At 39.3% G+C, this 19,117-nt stretch overlaps 1 protein-coding gene across 3 annotated transcripts in view; it reads right to left on the bottom strand.

Annotated features, from left to right (window-relative positions):
• CHN1 (chimerin 1) overlaps positions 1 to 19,117 on the bottom strand; it is a 157,778-nt gene that overhangs the window by 39,517 nt on the left and 99,144 nt on the right. For 2 of the 3 annotated variants that reach the window (XM_081095623.1, XM_081095624.1), the window contains one exon: positions 9,027 to 9,104. In XM_081095623.1, the coding sequence (XP_080951749.1) occupies positions 9,027 to 9,104 (78 nt within the window). Of the gene's footprint in view, positions 1 to 9,026; positions 9,105 to 9,461; positions 9,699 to 19,117 lie in introns of those variants that run through there. The other variant, XM_081095625.1, reaches the window with a different exon arrangement.

Here is a 19,117-nt window from a genome sequence, read left to right as displayed (position 1 = left end):
CTGCTGGTGGGGAGTGGGCCTAAGCCATCAGTCAGACATCCCCCACGGGCTCTTGGACTGCAAGAGGGCGCAGGCCAGGCTGAGGGACTCCCCCGAAAATCATGCACTGGGCCTCTAGCGTAAGATAATTAAGTGAATGCCTGCCAGGTCCAGGCTCTCTGCTCAAACTGTCTCTTATTGCAGCTGACTTGCATCTGAGCTGGAATCTTTACCAGCACCTGTCAGCAGTAGGGGCCTAAAAATGAAGATGGAGCTTGGAGACAGAGTTCTGTTGGCATTATTAAGCTTCTGGGTCAACTAACACCAGACTTTCCCTCTAACTTCCCTTTTGCCTCAGAGAGCAAGGGTTTGGCTTTCCAGCACTTGAAATGGAAAGTCTCCTGTCTGTTCCATCAAATGGTAAATGTCAGTCCTGGGTTCCAAATGGAGGATTTACACAGACACACTGAAGCAATGTCATACAGTTTTGGAGAAATGAGCTGTAATAACAACCATCAAAGCAAAATCACATGCTTCCTAGAGATGGACCCTCTCTTTATGAACAAGGGCACCATCCAAGCTTGTGAGGCAGAGCCGCAGAGTGACGAGGGTGTGGCACATGTAAGAGCGGGAACTCCAAAGGGAGTTCCACAAAAGAGAGAAAGTGAGCCTGACAGTTTAGGCCTGATTTGGGCAAATCCATTCACACTGACAGCCAAAGTATCATTTCTAATGCAACAGACTGTAGGATATCACCTAACATAACAAGAAGCCCCTCATTCCCATGACCTAAAGGTGGACACATTACTTTCTTTTTAATTTTTACATCTGGATAACATTTTTAAAAAATACACCCAAGTTCTATTTTTGCTCCTCAAAGAATATAAAATACAAAAAATAAGCAGTTGACTATGTTATCCAGAAGTGCGACACTACTGGGCTATTTCCCCTTCCTTTTCTAGCTTTCCTACTTTTTAACCAGGAGAATCTTAAGATAATTTAAGAAGAGTAAACCTGGGAAAGAAAACTACTGGTGTTTATCAGAAAAATAATTTGTGGCGGTTTTCCCAGATAACATCATTACTGTGGTAAAATATTTAAGAAAGAAAAACCAATATTTGCATGTATTCTCTTTAATACATCTTTCTTTGACTTATATTCTGCTCCCTTTTTGTATATCTCTTTTCTCTCTGCTCTTTGATGAAGGCAATGATATTTTTGTGTCATGTACTATTATATACAAATAATGAATGCTGACTGATGACAAGTATACTGAGATAATAGGGAACTTGGCACTACAGACAATAACTGAGGTGAGATATTATGACATGTATGTATTTTTTAGGCACATGCTTTGGCAATCTTATTGAAGTTACAGTGGGCTTCACTCCTACGTGAAGACTCTTTGTCCACTGAAGAATTTTGACATGGTGGGTCACAAAGACAATGACAGCATGACAGTATAATTTGTCAATTAAGGTTTTGAAAAATAGAGATATGAAATATTACATATGCATCTCTCCCATTAATTTACAGAATAAGCAGGATAGAATCAAGACTTACTCCTCAGTTAAATCTGGAAGGGGAGAATGGATATGTGATACAAGTAACTACAGAAGTAACCAACATGTCCCAGATGTAAGAAAAAAAACCAATCCCTGAGGGTTAGATTATTGTGTGGACACAAAAACTAAAGTATTAAAAGAACAGGATTTTGGAAGAAGTGAATTTCTGAAATTGTGTGTCCTTCTTAAGGTGTTTAAAAGTAGCAACCCTACATCTTAATTTCAAAGGCTGGCCTCAGATTTGTTCTTTGTTGTTGTTTTTTTGTAATGTTAGAGAGAGAGGAAGGGAGAGGAAGACAGAAACATTGATCAGCTGCCTCCTGCACGCCTCCTGTTGGGGATGGAGTCTGAAAGCTGGGCGTGTGCCCTGACTGGGAATTGAACCGGTGATATCCTGGTGCAGGCTTGTTTTTGATTATTTGGTTTTTAATTACATAAAAAAAATAGTACACTTAATATGTTTTACTACCAGCCACCTAGTAAGAAAGACAAATTTGTAAATCTCTCCCCAAATTTAAACTACTCGATAATCTTTTTAGGTTTTTTTTTAAAAATATATTTTATTGATTTTTTACAGAGAGGAAGGGAGAGAGACAGAGAATTAGAAACATCGATGAGAGAGAAACATCGATCAGCTGCCTCCCGCACATCTCCTACTGGGGATGTGCCTGCAACCAAGGCACACACCCTTGACCGGAATCGAACCTGGGACCCTTTAGTCCCCAGGCCGGCCGACGCTCTATCCACTGAGCCAAACCGGTTTGGGCTAGTTTGTTTTTTAATTCCACAAAAGGAATAGGACACTCAATAAATTCCACTAACAGCCTCCAAGTAAAGAAAAACAAACTTCCAAATCTCTCTCCAAATTATAAAGCAACAAAAGCAGAAACAGACATGCGGGCTCCATGTAATGATACATTTTCTGCGCAGCCAAGGGCACAATCAGCAGCGTTAAAAGGCAGCCTACTGCTTGTAACTATATTTTTAATTTTTGGGGGAACTTCCACACTGTTTTCATAATTGCTACACCAATTTACATTCGCACCAACGGTATTCAAGGGTTCCCTTTTCTCCACATCCTCATCAACACTTGGTATTTTCCTTGTCTTTTTTTAAAATAGCCATTCTAACAGGTGTGAGGTTGACTAGTGATAGTGAGCATCTGTTGGCCACTGTATAATCTTCTTTTGAGAAATGTCTATTCATGTCCTTTGCCCATTTTAAAATTGGGTTATTTGGTTTTTGCTACCGAGTTGTATGAGTTCCTTATATATTTTGGACATAAACCCCTCCCCTTATCAGATATATGGTTTGCCTATATTTTCTCCTATTCCATAAGTTTCCTTTTCACTCTGTTGTTTCTTTTGCTGTGCAGCAGCCTTTTAGTTTGATGTAGTCACACTTGTCTATTTTGCTGTTGTTGCTTGTGCTTTGGTGTCATCCAAAAGCCCACTGCCCAGACCAATGTCAAGAAGCTTTATTCCTGATGGGAGTGGGCTGGAAGAGGTTAATGGGGGGGGTGGGGGGGGGACCTATGTAATACTTTTAACAATAAAGATTAAAAAAAAAGCTTTCTTCCTATGTTTTCTTTTCTTTCTTTTTTGTTCCAGGGCTTATATTTAAGTGTTTAATCCAATTTTGAACTGTTTTCTTTGTATATGTTGTGAGATAAGGGACCAATTTCATTTTTTTGCATGTGGACATCCGGTTTTCCCAGTATCATTAATTGAGGGGACTATTGTTCCCCATTTACTATTCTTGGCAATCTTGCTGAAGATGAGCTGACTGTAGATGCATGGACTTTTTTCTGGGCTTCTGTTCTGTTCCATTGGTCTATATGTCTGCTTTAACACTATTTTAATTACTATAGCTTTGTAATATATTTTGAAATTAGAAAGTGTGATGTCTCTAGGTTTGTTCTTCTTGCTTAAGATTGCTTTGGCTATTTGGGGTCTTTTGTGGTTCCATATGAATTTTAGGATTGTCTTTTCTATTTCTGTAAAGAATGTCATTGGGATTTTGATAAAAATTGCATTGAATCTGTAGATCACTTTGGGTACAGTGACCATATTAATTCTTCCAATCCATAAAATCATGGGTTTTTCTTGAGTTAAGTATAGCATCTTAAAATTCTCTAGTCCCATAAAATGTCTCTGAAGAAGTGTAAGCAACTATGTACCCAACAAGAAACCTGTGACATGTTTCTTTTGGATTATTAATGGCAGGCAGTAACCCTTCCAATGATCTTAAGCATCTAGATTTGCACTCAAGGTGTTATAGCCAGTTCCCCAGCCAGAATTACGGGCCATAAGGACAGACAGGGCTGAGGGCCACAATGCTGGGGGGCAGCACGGAGACCTGGGTGAAAGGGCATTCTGAGTCTCTGTGGCCTCCTCAGCAGCAGGGGCAGAGTACAAAGCAGACTAGTGTGTGTTCATTATTTTTGGCTTCCACACATCTGCTAAGTATTCTGTCAGACAGCAATAGAAACACAATGCCCAGAGCCTTTATAGATGATCGATCCGGTCCCCTACTCTCTCTCAGTCAGCCTTCTACGAGTCTGACTGCCCCAGGCAGAAATAATCCCCCTCTGCACTGATCTTTATTTTTATCTTTTCTTGCAAGTTACCCACATTACGAATCAGGAATAGTACATGTGTACACACACACATAACTCCTGGGAGGAAAACATCATTCCTTTGAAATGTTCATTTGGGATACTCATGTTTGTATACATAGGAGAAGCAATGATGAGTGACCTTATTGCTGAAGCTTAACAACGAGACATTCCAGGCTGCCTCTTCCATTTTGTCATATTACATTTAACTCATTTTATAATACTCTTAATTCAAAACAATATTGAAATTTCCAAGCACTTAAAATGTGAACATAGATACTCTTGTAAAATATAAGATAGCATGATATTTGGGGTTTTATTTCATTTAAAAAATTCCCATGAATTTGATTTTTTTTAAAGTCCATTTATAACAACACAGGTCTTAAGATTAGAAGAATCTACTTTTGTTTTGAAATTTCTAGCTGCCATGAGAAGTGGTTTCAAAATAACAACCACCATCACCACGGTCCCCCATGTTATGTCATGTCATGTAATGGATGCTTCTTGAGCATAGATAAGGCATTTTACTAGATGTGGGGGACAAGTGAAGGAGGATGGAGATAGAAAACAGAAGAGGTGGGAGGTTCAGTCCTTGAGTCTGACACTTCACTGACTGCTAATATAACTAGTTTTTAAAAATATTCTTTCATATGTAGTGTATTTTGGATTCTCTTTAAAAAATGGTTTCTATAGGGGCCTTAATATAATTTTAATAATGGAAGACAATATATTAACAAATGAAATGCTTCTCATTATATTTGAATCAGAATTTTCAAGATAGAAGAGAACTTACAGATCATATAATTTAACTCTAAATTTCAAGCTACATTGAATTATTTATTTGTTGGTTCGTTTTGTAATAACTCTCAAATGTGAACCAAATGAAAACCATACGCTTGCATTTGTCTGTATCCTCAGAAGAAAAGTCCACTTTGAGCAGGAGTGCTGGCCATCCCTACCCCACTGTTTACCAAACCACACAATGTCTGGTTTGTGGGCCACAATTGACGGGTTCACTGTTATTGCTTTAACCCAGTGGTCTTGAGTCAGTAATTTTACTAAATATTACAAGGTTCTGCAGTGGATAGAGTGTCAGCTTGAGGACTGAAGGGTCCCAGGTTCAGTTCCGGTCAAAGGCACATCCCCAAGTTGCAGACTCGATCCCCAGTGGGGGTGCACAGGAGGCAGCCTATCAATGACTCTCACTGATCTTTCTATCCCTCCCTTCCTCTCTAAAATAAATAAATATTACATGGTTCATGTTAGAGTGTTTTAATTGCAGTATCAATTCACATCTCAGGATTCATTGCTTGCATATTATCTGGGCAACATTAAATCTATTATGTTACAATCTAATTTATATGCAGAATGCAAGTATCTGAAACTCTAAAACCAACCAGTCACCACTTCCAGACTAGCTTCAAGATTTTTAAGTATCTACTCACTAAAGTTCTTCATGCTGTTTGCTTTTTAGTTGTTTAACTTGCCAGGTTTCTGGTGTTGTTGTAATCATATGCAATCTTGATTTTATTTTATAGGACTATCTGAATTAAACATACCAAGTGAAACATAGAATACTTTAATTTGGAGGGAGGAGAAGAAATATAGAGGATTTCACTGTATTCTGTGGTGCAGGAAAATGCAACTGCTCTTATATAACTAATGCTGCCGGAGAGCTAAGAAGGAAACAAGAACTGTCTTTGACCCCCACGATCATGCCAGAGTTCTCAACTGCATCATGACCGCTATAACTGAGCAAGGAAAACAGTCTTGGTATAAATTTAGGGGTAATTTGTAATAACAAAAATAGTGGCTACCATGTGCCTACACATACCCAGCACTCACTTTTTCTGATGCAGAATCAGAGGCTTAGAGAAATGAAGCCATGGCCAAGGTCATTCAAATAAGGAGCAAGTTCCCGAGGGCAAGGGCTGGGATGGAGCTATCATTCTAAGCAGAGAGCCTCCTCTGTGGGCACACTCACTGTTGGTGGGGTGCCTGTGTCTTACTTTTAATGTCAAGAGGTTTTCTGTTTAGTTTAAAGTCTGCTCCAGAAATTAGCTTGCTCTCTCATTCTTGTGTTAGGATGGGGGCAGTTCTTATGAGAGGTTGATCCAGGAGACAGTTAAAATTATTTTCTAAAGTTATGTTGACATCTTATAAACATTTTTTAAGTGGTACATTTATTTTTAAAATGATGACCCTCCCCCAAAAGAGATAATGATCTTTCTTGTGATCCATTCTTTGTCAAATCCTTATTAAGTAACAATAAGGGGGCAAAAGACCATGTTACATAACACAGCAAAATGGGAAGTGTTCCTGTTTTGTTTCTATTCCCTTCTTTAAAAAAACAAACACCTGTCTGGAGTTAGGCCCAGTTTTTTTATTGTTTTTTATTTTACCAAAGGTATAGGACACTCTTGGCTTCACTCTCTGAAACAGGGTTTGGCAGCTGTTCACCACAGAGCAACATTACATAACAAGGCAGTTCAAGAAGCAAAAAAGAAAACCACATGGAAATGAGGCTTTGGTGAGTGGGCTTGCGGTGAGGCAGAATGCACTTTACCAACACGGGAAACAGGCAATGGCAAGGCCGCGTGAGCAATTATTATGTAAATGCTCAGGGTTTTCCCACAATAAATCTCTGCACGGTATACACTTCCATATCACACCAGTGACCTTCTAAGTGAATGCTTGTGTGGGAGAGAACTGCTGCCAGAGTCTGAATTCTTTTGGGGATGTTCTTGGAAGCCAAGTACGACACCCGCCCCGCCCCCCCCAACTCTTTAATAATGCCACCCTACAGAAACATTTTTAAATAACAAAGAGTAATTTCAATGGAAAGAGTCAAGTTCTGAGACTTCTGACCTTATCAGCAGCTCTAAAAAAATATGTAATGCAACTCACTAACACAAGCTCTTTCCTGAGCATGGTTTTTTTAAACAGTATGCTCAAGCTGCTTTTAATTTTTTAGGTCCAGAGATGAAAGCAGGCTTCTTCTTCTTTTTTTTTTTTTAAAGATAAATATCTTTAAAACAGTTTGAGTACCAAGCTAAGAGTCACAATTGGCCTCAGAGTCAGCACTTTCTGGCTGTACAAAATATCCTCATTAAAGCCATGTGCTAAATTAAAATAGAGACATTACTGGAAATGCAACCAAAATATAGAGAATATTTGCTTGCTTATGCAAATCCTTGAAAAGACCTACTCTTTGTCTTGAACAAATACTGACAGAAAGCATGTACAATGAACTTGACTTAGCACTAAAATGGATCCTTAATAGGTCAATCTGTTCCTGCTGAACACACCAGAGGGTACATCTTTGGAAATACTGTATATTTTAAAATCTCAGCTATTTCTAAATAGTATGCTTAGTTTCCTGCTGAAGAACTATGGTCATTTAGGTTCCTAAGCATGAAACAACACATAAACTTTGCATTTGCAAAAGGATTTATTTGGAATCATTTTCCTGACAAACATCCTGTAAGACCAAGCACTCTATCATGCAAGAAACCGAGGCCTCGTAACCTGTATGTGCTATTTAGGTTCATCAATGGAAGATGTGGTTGAGACCTGACACACATACTAACTGGTCTGTTTCATTTTAAATCAAAGATACCAGCTGAAAGGCGAGGCCTTAAGATTAAAGGAGAAGAAAATGCTATTTGGTTTATCTTGAAATATTAGCACTCTTTACATATCCCATGCATTCTGGAACTTATCCTGTATCCCCAAATGATCTAAATATGATAAAAGTCTATTCCTCACTAGGAAAAAAAAAACAGCATATTGGGAGTTTTGTATTTAGCATTTAAGTAAAATAAATGCTGGTGCTATAAATCAGGATGAATGGCAAATCTGGAATAAAGTTTCTAACTACAGATCATGGTGCATTTTATCTGCTGAATAAATTAATAAATAAATGGAAGAATGGGGTTTCCAGCTTTATCATCTTTTGAAACCACACATTCCCAACATCAAAACTATAACATTTTCCCAACCTGAAAATATTTGTGTCTCAAGAACTTCAGCTTAAAGTTGTTTAACTACTGGGAAGTTACTATAGAAATGCCAGTGCATCCATTCATGCATTAAGTGTAACTGGGTCTCATGCATGGCCTCACATTGTATGTCCTTTAAATTAGGTTGCAAAGGACTGAACTTCAAGTCCTTATGTCATGCTTTAAGTACAGGCAAGATCTACACACAGCTTGAATCACGCACATCATTTTGACGAAAGGTGATTAGAGTATAGTTGGTAAAACACATTAACAATAATTTAGAACTACACATACACAAGGTGAAAGCAAATATTCAGAAACTGAAGAGAAGCTGCTCATGTCAGCAGCATCAACATTCCCATGATGGTCAGTCTCCTTTCATCACGGCCAATTAACTAACGGAGGAGGAAAGACAGAAACTATGGGAAATGCAGACCATCTGCTCAATCCAGATGCAACAGCACATGACTCTTATAGCCAAAGCTTTTTACCACAAACGAACAGAAATAAGACCTAATCCTCTCACAGAAACCCCCCCAAAAAAGATAGACATATTTGCATCACAAATAAAAATAACATTAAAATCATTAAATGAGACCTTTCAAATATCAGTCAATACTTTTAGAAACACACAGATCAAACAGAATACTAAGTCAGTATTAGAGAAAGTGGGGTTGGATTCTATTAGCTTTTTTTCTGTTTAAAAGCATGCTTAACACATCTTCGTTCCTTAAATAGCAAGAACATTTTTAGTTCAGTCATCGTAGTGTTAAAAAAAACACCAGCAGATATTCCTTTAATATTGTGTATTTCAAATAATGTGCATTTTCTTTCTTATAAGAAAAGGTTAAAAAATATTCTTACCTTGAAATTGTGAACCTTTTCATATTTTGGAATTTGCTCGTTTTCTTTCAGAGTTGCTCTTCTAACAAGTGATGTCAACTGTGAATAAGCAAAGAGTTTCAGAGGTTGCCAGATTGTCACAGACGACTTTTGAGAACCCAGTTTCATTCCCAAGGCTGCTATCAATAAATCTTGCTGACGGCCCTCTTGTTTTGATTTGCGAGCTGCAGCTCTGTTAGTTTTCCTACCCGACCAAGACTCTTTGGATGGCATTTTTGGAATTCACAGGAAAGAAATAAAACCTATATTAATCTATGTCTGTCGATGAACTATTCAGCTAACAAATGAGCATTCTGCCAGCCAGCACAGAACCCTAACCTACAGAGAGCTGCAGAGAAACATCACAGAGAGGTGGAGGAGGATGATGAAGCACTTCTTAAAAAGAGGTCGACTAACCAGAAAAATTCTTCTTTCTTCCTTTTTTTTTTTTTTTAAAGGGCTCTATATTTAAGCTTCTGAAAACTTGAGTCTGAACAGAAAGTCGATGCTAACATACGAAACATTGAGCATCTCTCTGTCCCTTTTTAAAAGCCATCCAATTTTGACAAATGGTACATTTCTAAAAGCTTTCTTCCCTACTGAATATATTAACGTCCATTCTGAATGAAAGATGCCTACATACTGCCTGCAATCAGTTTCTAGAAACAGATACTCTGTGCAACCCTTAACAGCGGGTGGGGGAGGGGAGGGATTTGACAAGGAAGGCTGGATTAGACTGGTCACCGTAAGAAAGGAGATAACCAATGAAAATCAAGCAACAGTATTTAAGTTTTGTATTCCTCAACTCACTCTGTTTCTCCCTCCTCTCATGTAAGATTGTCTTGCTTGCTCAACGAAAAAAAAAAAAACACCTCACAGTGGGAAGACAATGAGCAATGACTGAGTCATGCCTCATTACAAAATGGAATGTATTGTTACCTATTGAAAGCAAAAGAAAATTAACACGCAGCAACCAGGTTCTAAAAAGAATACACCACTGCCAGATAAATGCTTTCCATATCCTTCTTTGTGCATATAGACTGAGGTTAGTTATCTAAAACCAAATTTTACTGAAGATGAGAAAAAGCTGACAAATATTTTGATAAAAAAGGAGTTTAACTAGGTATCATACTATTTTCATGTAAAACAAGGAGCATGCATATAATATTGTTAGCACCCTGAAGTGGTGAGTTTTGTCTCCCTACTATGAGTGCTTTTGTTGTTGTTCTACAGTTAAATAGATCTAACCATATTTTTATCCTTAGTCTCAACATTCATTATTCAAAGAACCTGAGGCTAGGTCACAATGGGATGTAGAGCAACTGCGCTTATAGGAAGGACCCTTGGGTGTTTGCTGATGTAGGACTGGGGTGCTCATGGATTGGAAGAATTAATATGTTAAAATGCCCATGCTACCCAAAGCAATCTATAGATTCAATGCAATCCCTATCAAAATACCAATGGCATTTTTCACAGAACTAGAACAATTAATCCTAATATTTATATGGGACTACAAAAGACCATGAATAGTCAAAGCAATCTTGAGAAAAAAGAACAAAATTGGAGGTAACATGCTCCCTGATTTCAATCTATACTACAAAGCTATAGTAATCAAAGCAGTATGATACTGATACAAAACAGACATATAGGTCAATGAAATGGAATAGAGAGTCTAGAAATAAACACATGCTTATATGGTCAATTAATCTGTAACAAAGGAGGCAAGAATATACAATGGGGAAAAGACAGTCTCTTCAATAAATGGTGCTGGGAAAACTGGACAGATACATGCAAAAACAAAAAAAGAAATTAGGCCAGGGAAGAACCAAAATGGCAGTATAGGTAAACACCTGTACTTGCTGCCTCCCACAACCATATCAAAATTACAACTAAAATACAAAACAACTATCATCCAGGACCGCGGGAAAGCTGGCTGAGTGGAAGCACCACAGCTGGAGAGGTGAAGAAGAAAGCACACTGAGACTGATAGGAGGTGCGGAGGTGCAGAAAGGGCTGGCACCCGGGTGTGCCGCTTTTTCAATTGGAAGGGAGATTCAAGCTCCTGCTTGCTCTGAGCTCCAGTGCCGGGCGAGACTTTGGGGACCCAGACACATACGGGGAGAAACTGGACTGTCTGGCATTGGGGCAGGAATGCAGGGGTGGCTTTCTTCCAGACAGAGGTGAGCGCAACAGTCCTTGTTCTTGCGCTGGGACCTCTCCAGTGTAGGGCTGACTGGCAGCCATTGCTGTTGGCTATGCCCTGGAGATTCCTTGAGACCCCACCCAATTTACAACCCCACCCAAGCTGTGTGCAACAGCTTTTGCATGAATGGCCTATCCTTCCTTAGCCTAAAACCTGTCAAACTGCAGCTGGGTCAGGGAGCTCCAAAGCTATCTAAAGAAGGCCCAAGGCCAGCAGCCTGCCTTGACTCACAGCGGGGCCTCGTCTGGGCACTTCCAAACCCCATTAAAGAGGAGGAATCTGCTGATCTTTCTGTAGCTCCTGCTGGGTGGCCCCAGACAGTGGCTGACTTTGCACCTTCCTGGAGATCAAGAGGCAGTGTACCCAGTGGTCAGTGTGAGACCATACCAGATTATAACTCTTTACACCCATAAGTGACACATTCAAGGAGCAGACTCAGTGGGCACCAAAGCCCCACTGAAGCAAGTCCTGCACCATAAAGGTGTGTCCTGCACAGCAGCTCTTCCACTGTAGACACAGCTGATCCTCCCAGCCAGTTGGCCTAGAGGTCAATTCCTCCCAGTGATACCAACAGCAATCAAGGCTCAACTACAACAAGACTGTGCACACAGCCTACAAAGGGGTGCACCAAGAGTGTCCACCTCAGGTAATTGGGAAGGCTGAGCCACTGGGCCCTATAGGACACCTACTACACAAGACCACTCTATCAACTCAAGGAAACTTAGCAGCTATCCAACACAGGGAAGCAGCCAAAAATGCGGAGACAAAGAAACATGTCACAAATGAAAGAAATGGAAGAAAGCAAACTACTAGATATAGAGTTCAAAACCACAGTTATAAGGTTACTTAAGAATCTTCTAGAAATCTCAGAGGAACTTAGTGAGACCTTCAAGGATCTTAGTGAGAATGCCAAAAAGAAAAAAAAAAAGGAAAAGGAACAGTCAGAAATTAAGCATACCCTGACTGAAATAAAGAATAATATACAGCGATTCAACAGTAGAGTAGAGGATCCTAAGAATCAAGTCAAAGATTTGAAATACAAAGAAGCAATAAACACCCAACCAGAAAAGAAAAAAGAAAAAAAGAATCCAAAAATATGAAGATAGTGTAAGGAGCCTCTGGGACAGCTTCAAGCGTACCAACATCCGAATTATGGGGGTGCCAGAAGAAGAGAGTAAGATATTGAAAACCTATTTGAAGAAATAATGACAGAAAACTTCCCCTACCTGGTGGAAGAAATAGACTTACAAGTCCAGGAAGTACAGAGAACCCCAAACAAGAGGAATCCAAAGAGGACCACACCAAGACACATCATACTTAAAATGCCAAGGGCAAAAGACAAAGCGAGAATCTTGAGTTTGCAGCTCCGTGGAACCATAAAAGACACACTCAGGGGGCAGACTCAGTGAGCACCAAAGCCCCATTGAAGCAAGTCTAACCCCAGAGGGGTGTCTCCAGCACAGAAGTTCTCCCACTGCAGACACAGCTGATTCTCACAGCCAATTGGCCTGGAGGTCAATTCCTCACAGTGATAACTACAACAATCAAGGCTTAACTACAACAAGACTTTGCACAAAGCCCACAAGGGTGTGCACCAAGAGTGTCTACCTCAGGTAATTGGCACACTTAGCACAGAAAGGCACTCTATCGACACAGCGAAGCATAAAAAATGCCGAGACAAAGAAACAGGACACAAACAACAGAATTGGAGGAAAGCAAACTGTTGGATATAGAGTTCAAAACCACACTTTTAAGGTCTTTAAAGAACTGTCTAGAAGCCGCCGATAAATTTAATAAGGCCCTTGAAAAGATTGGTGAGACCGTCGATAAATGTAGTGAGATCTTCAAGAAGACTGGTGAGACTGCCGATAAATGTAGTGAGATCTTCAAGAAGACTGGTGAGACTGCCGATAAATGTAGTGAGATCCTCAAGAAATCTAATGAGACCCTCCATGTTGTGATAAAGAACCAACTAGAAATTAAGCATACACTGACTGAAATAAAGAATATTATACAGACTCCCAACAGCAGACCAGAGGAGCGCAAGAATCAAGGCAAAGATTTGAAATACGAAGAAGCAAAAAACACTCAACCGGAAAAGCAAAATGAAAAAAGAATCCAAAAATACGAAGATAGTGTAAGGAGCCTCTGGGACAGCTTCAAGCATACCCACATCCGAATTATAGGGGTGCCAGAAGATGAGAGAGAGCAAGATATTGAAAACCTATTTGAAGAAATAGTGACAGAAAACTTCCCCTACCTGGTGAAAGAAATAGACTTCCAAGTCCAGGAAGCGCAGAGAACCCCAAACAAAAGGAATCCAAAGAGGACCACACCAAGACACATCATCATTAAAATGCCCAGAGCAAAAGACAAAGAGAGAATCCTAAAAGCAGCAAGAGAAAGAAAATCAGTTACCTACAAGGGAATACCCATACGACTGTCAGCTGATTTCTCAACAGAAACTTTGCAGGCCAGAGGGAGTGGCAAGAAATATTCAAAGTGATGAATACCAAGAACCTACAACCAAGACTACTTTATCCAGCAAAGCTATCATTCAGAATTGAAGGTCAGATAAAGAGCTTCACAGATAAGGAAAAGCTAAAGGAGTTCATCACCACCAAACCAGTATTATATGAAATGCTGAAAGGTATCCTTTAAGAAGAGGAAGAAGAAGAAAAAGGTAAAGATACAAATTATGCACAACAAATACACATCTATCAACAAGTGAATCTAAAAATCAAGTGAATAAATAATCTGATGAACAGTAAAAAAAAAAAAACAACAAAAAAAAACAAAAACAAAGAGAGAATCTTAAAAGTAGCAAGAGAAAAACAGTTAGTTACCTACAAGGAGTACCCATATGACTGTCAGCTGATTTCTCAACAGAAACTATGCAGGCCAGAAGGGAGTGACAAGAAATATTCAAAGTAATGAATAGCAAGAACCTATAACCAAGATTACTCTACCCAGCAAAGCTATCCTTCAGAATTGAAGGTCAGATAAAGAGCTTCACAGACAAGAAAAAGCTAAAGGCTTTCATCACCACCAAACCAGTATTATATGAAATGCTGAAGGTATTCTTTAAGAAGAGGAAGAAGAAGAAAAAGGTAAAGATAAAAAATTATGAACAACAAAGTGACAACAAATACATATCTATCAATGAGTGAATCTAAAAATCAAATGAAGAAAAAATCTGATGAACAGAATAAACTGGTGAATGTAAAAGAATCAGGGGCATGGAAATGGAGAGGACTGACAATTCTCGGGGGAAAAGGGTGCGGGAAGAGATGGGACAAAGATCTTATATGCATGTACGCAATACCTATGGGCATGGACAGTAGGGTGCGGAGGGTCTGGGGTGGGGTGGGAACTAGGTGAAGGGGAGCTAAGGGGGGAAAAAAGAGGAACATCTGTAATAATCTGAACAATAAAGATTTTTTTTTAAAAAAAGAAAGAAATTAGGCCACTATATACAAATATAAACTCAAAATGGATTAAAGGTTTAAATGCAAGACCTGAAACCATATAACTCCTATTAAAAAACAAAACAAAAAACAAACAAAACAGGCAACAAACTCTTTGACATTGGTCTTAGTGATATTTTTTTAAATATATTTTTATTGATTTCAGAGAGGAAGGGAGAGAGAGATAGAAACATCAATGATGAGAAAGAATCATTGATCGGCTGTCTCCTGCATGACCCACACTGTGCATAGAGCCCACAACCCAGGCATGTGCCCTTGACCAGAACCAAACCCGGGACCCTTCAGCCCACAGGCCAGCGCTCTATCCACTGAGCCAAACCACAGCAAGGGCAGTGATATTTTTTTAATGTCTCCTCAGGCCAAGGTAACAAAAACAAAAATAAATGACACTACATCTGACTAAAAAGCTATTATACAGTGAAAGAAACCATCAACAGGACGAAAAGGAAACCTGCTGAATGGGAGAAGGTATTTGCAAATGATATCTCTGTTATGGGTTTAATATCCAAAATATATTTTAAAATCTATAAAACTCAATATAAAAAACTAATCAAGTAAAAATGGGCAGAGGCCCTAAATAGACATTTCAAGACAAACAGATGGCCAACAGACACATGAAAATATGTTCAATAGGAAACAACCATCAACAGGAAAATGCAAATCAAAACCACAATGAGATATCACCTCACACCTGTCAAAATGGCTGTTATCAAAAGACAACAAATAAGTGTTTGCAAGGATGTGCAGAAAAGGGAACTCCTGTACACTGCTGGTGGGATTGTAAACTAGTGCAACCACTACAGAAAACAGTATGCAGATTTCAGAAAACATTAGAAATAAGACTAATGTTCTACCCAGCAATTCTACTTCTAGGTAGTTATTTGAAGAAATTGAAAACAATAATTAAAAAGACAATACAACCTAGGTATCTACTGATAGATAAATGGATAAAGAAAATTTGGGGGGTGGGGAGGGAATAGGGTGTCCCCCAAAAATACATACACACTTTAACAGCTGATAGCTCAACTGATGTTTCTTTCTTTTCAGATTTAACCCACTGCAATTAGTAATTATTCAAAGTGTGTGTATACATTTTTTGGGACACCCTGTATCTGTATATGTATGATGGAATATTGCTCAGTCGTAAAAAAGAATGCATTGTGCCATTTGTGACAACATGGATGGACTTAACGAACATTATGTTAATGAAATAAGTCAAACAGACAAGTCAGATACTGTATGACTTCACTTATACGTGGGATCTAAAAACAAACAAAAACAAATGAACAAGACAAAACAGAATCACTTCTCGGCCTTTTGGCTAAGATCAAGTGTAGACAAAACAGAAACTAAGTCATAGATACAGAGAAGAAACTGATGGTTGCCAAAGGTGAGATGATGGACAGAAAAGGGGAAGGGGATTAGGAAGTACAAACTTCCAGGTAGAGAATATCATGAGGCTATAACGTACAGCATAGGGAATATAGTCAATAACAAGTACGGTGACAGATACTAGATGCATTGTGGTGATCACTTCGTAAGGTGCTAGTATATAAATGTTGATTCACTGTTGTATATCTGAAACTAATATAAAATTGTAAGTCAGGTATAATTAAAAATAAATTAAAACTAAATCATTAAAAAGTTTTTTTGGAAATAATTTTTTTTTTTTAATAAAGAAAGGGGGGGGGTAGCTGGGTAATAAAGCCACCTCCATTTAATAGAAAAATCAATATTAAGGTGCTACAAGAAGCTTGTTTTCTCATACTGGTTCCCTAAACATCTCCCATCTGTTTCTTCATACTATGTAATTAAATTTAACCCATTATGATTCTAATAATCACTGTATTTAGAAAGGCTAAAACTCTACATTTAAATGAATTCAGTCCATTTGCTTAATGCAAATAATTTACCTCAAATTTCATAATCTGTAGAAGTTAGGTGCCCAATGCAGATTCTTGTTTAATTAGGGCATAAAGTGGTCCTTAAACCATGCCAAATACTGGATATATTGAATGAATTATTTTCTCAACATCTCCCCAATTTTTTTATTTACTTGAGTCTATCTAGTCCCTTCTTTTAAAATGGTTTATTCTGTTAAAAACATTTCTAAACAACTAAAGGCAGAGATTAATATTTATATCTACAGATATTTCATTTCCATAAATTTATACTCTTATGTGATTAATAAGAGACAAAAAGTGCTCCCGTTTCAAGAGGAAATACAATGGAAAAATTTTTCCTTGCCTAACCTAAATTACTCTTCAGCTTAGACCTAGATGCTCATGTGATGACTAAAAATATAAAGGCCAACAGATTCTTTGGTCATGTACAACCTAAAGTGGAGTTACCTGATTCCCAGTAGGCACCAGATAAAAACAGACTCCAAAGGCAATTTTAACAGCAATTTTTTCCCCTAATTTTTTCCATACAGTGTTTAACCCAACATTTAAGCTACTAAGCTAAAGAAAACAATCATTCATATGATCCAGGTAGCTTCCCCCCCCCCCGAGTATTTCTGATCTAGGACCCCAGTATTTCAGCTGTAAGAAACTAAAAGCACACAAATATTAGTGGTAGTCATCCAGAAAATTCATGGTGGGTAAAAGCAAACATTTGTCATTGAGAGGCAAAGTCTGCTATAGGCTCTGCCGGGTCACACTGTCCTTCCTGAACACTTTTTCTACCTAATCAAGAAAATACTGGATTAACTACAACTTGGGCAGCTACATAGGGTAGTAAGGAGATATAGAGCAACTTCAGTAAAAAGTGCTTAGCTACCCTCAAATGGCTGGGGTTTGGTCACCATTATGTCTTCAATAACAGCAATTGCATTTCTGCATTAATTTTGCTGAAGAGCTCTCAAGTCATAAGAGCCACTAACTCTAAAATTCAGAACCAACATTAATGTTCTGCTGTTCCAGACAAATGTATACCACTCATCCATATATATGTATTAGAGTTATAGTACCTTTTAATTATGGTTATCATTTGATTATTAAGTACTTATGACCCAGGCACCCAGTTAAACACTTTACATGTAGAAACCCATTAAATTCACATAAAATGCCTCTGAGGTATATATTTTATCCTCATTTTATAGTTGAAAGCACCGAGGCCTACAGAAGTTAACTTCCCAAAACTGCATAGCTAGTAGGCAGTGGACAAGAGCTGGGCTCTTCAACACTATGCTATCTCCACCCAAATGAGGAACCTGGAGTTTGAGGATAATTGTTTGCTTCTCTCTGTTATATTCAAGGTGACTTCTCTAGTTATTTTTTTTTCAGTTTTGAAGAGTAGGAACGAATGGTAAATCAGAGCAAATAACAAATAACAGTAGATGGTAAGAAAAGTGATTATAACTAAGATCTCTAGATCTCAAGTTTAGCACACAGTACATGCAGTAAACAATGCACCCCTCTAAGCTCCATTCAAATACTCCCTCCTCCATGAAGGCTTTGATGACTTGTACCAATTAGATGTGATCTTGCCCATCAGTGAACCTCAGAGCCCTTCACTTGTACATTTATGATGAGACATCACACTCTACCTCATATCACAAAGAAACTGTGGAGTTATTGATACTAATAATAGAGGAATATGCAAATTTTTCAGGATGCCATCACAGTAACAGTAATGACTCAACAGCAGGTTGCGTGAAGCGACCAGGCCGGCAGGGGCGTTAGTGAGGGACAACCAAACGACTGAACAGCAGGCTGTGTGGGGCAACCAGGCCTGCAGGGGGGACAGTTGGGGGAAACCATACCAGCAAGGGGGGGCAGTTGGGGGTGACGAAGCCAGCAGGGGGGCGACCAGGCCGTTAGGGGGGCAGCTGGGGGTGACAGGTCAGCAGGAGGGGCAGTGAGGGGCAACCAGGCTGGCAGGGGGGGGGGGCAGTTATGGACAATCAGGCCAGCAGGCAGAGGCAGTTAGGGATGATCAGGCTGGGGGGGGGAGGGCAGTTAGGGGCGATCAGGCAGGCAAGAATGTGAGCAGTTAGGAGCCAAAGGACCCAGATTGTGAGAAGGATGTTAGACTGTAGGTATCTCTAAGATCAGGCCTATACCGGCAGTTGGACATCCCCCAAGGGGTCCCGGATTGGAGAGAGTGCAGGCTGGGCTGAGGAAACCCCCGCCCCGTGCACGAATTTTGTGCACTGGGCATCTAGTTTATATAGAATTGGGTCTTATATGTCTTAATATAAACCTTGAATCTAGCACAGTCACTGGCACAAATAAAGGTTCAATACATGCCAAAACCGGTTTGGCTCAGTGGATAGAGCGTCGGCCTGCGGACTGAAAGGTCCCAGGTTCGATTCCGGTCAAGGGCATGTACCTGGGTTGCGGGCACATCCCCAGTAGGAGATGTGCAGGAGGCAGCTG

Source organism: Myotis nattereri, assembly GCF_964212035.1.
Source record: "Myotis nattereri genome assembly, chromosome: 7".
NCBI classification, from domain to species: domain Eukaryota; kingdom Metazoa; phylum Chordata; class Mammalia; order Chiroptera; family Vespertilionidae; genus Myotis; species Myotis nattereri.
This window is presented reverse-complemented; position numbering and strand designations above follow the sequence as displayed.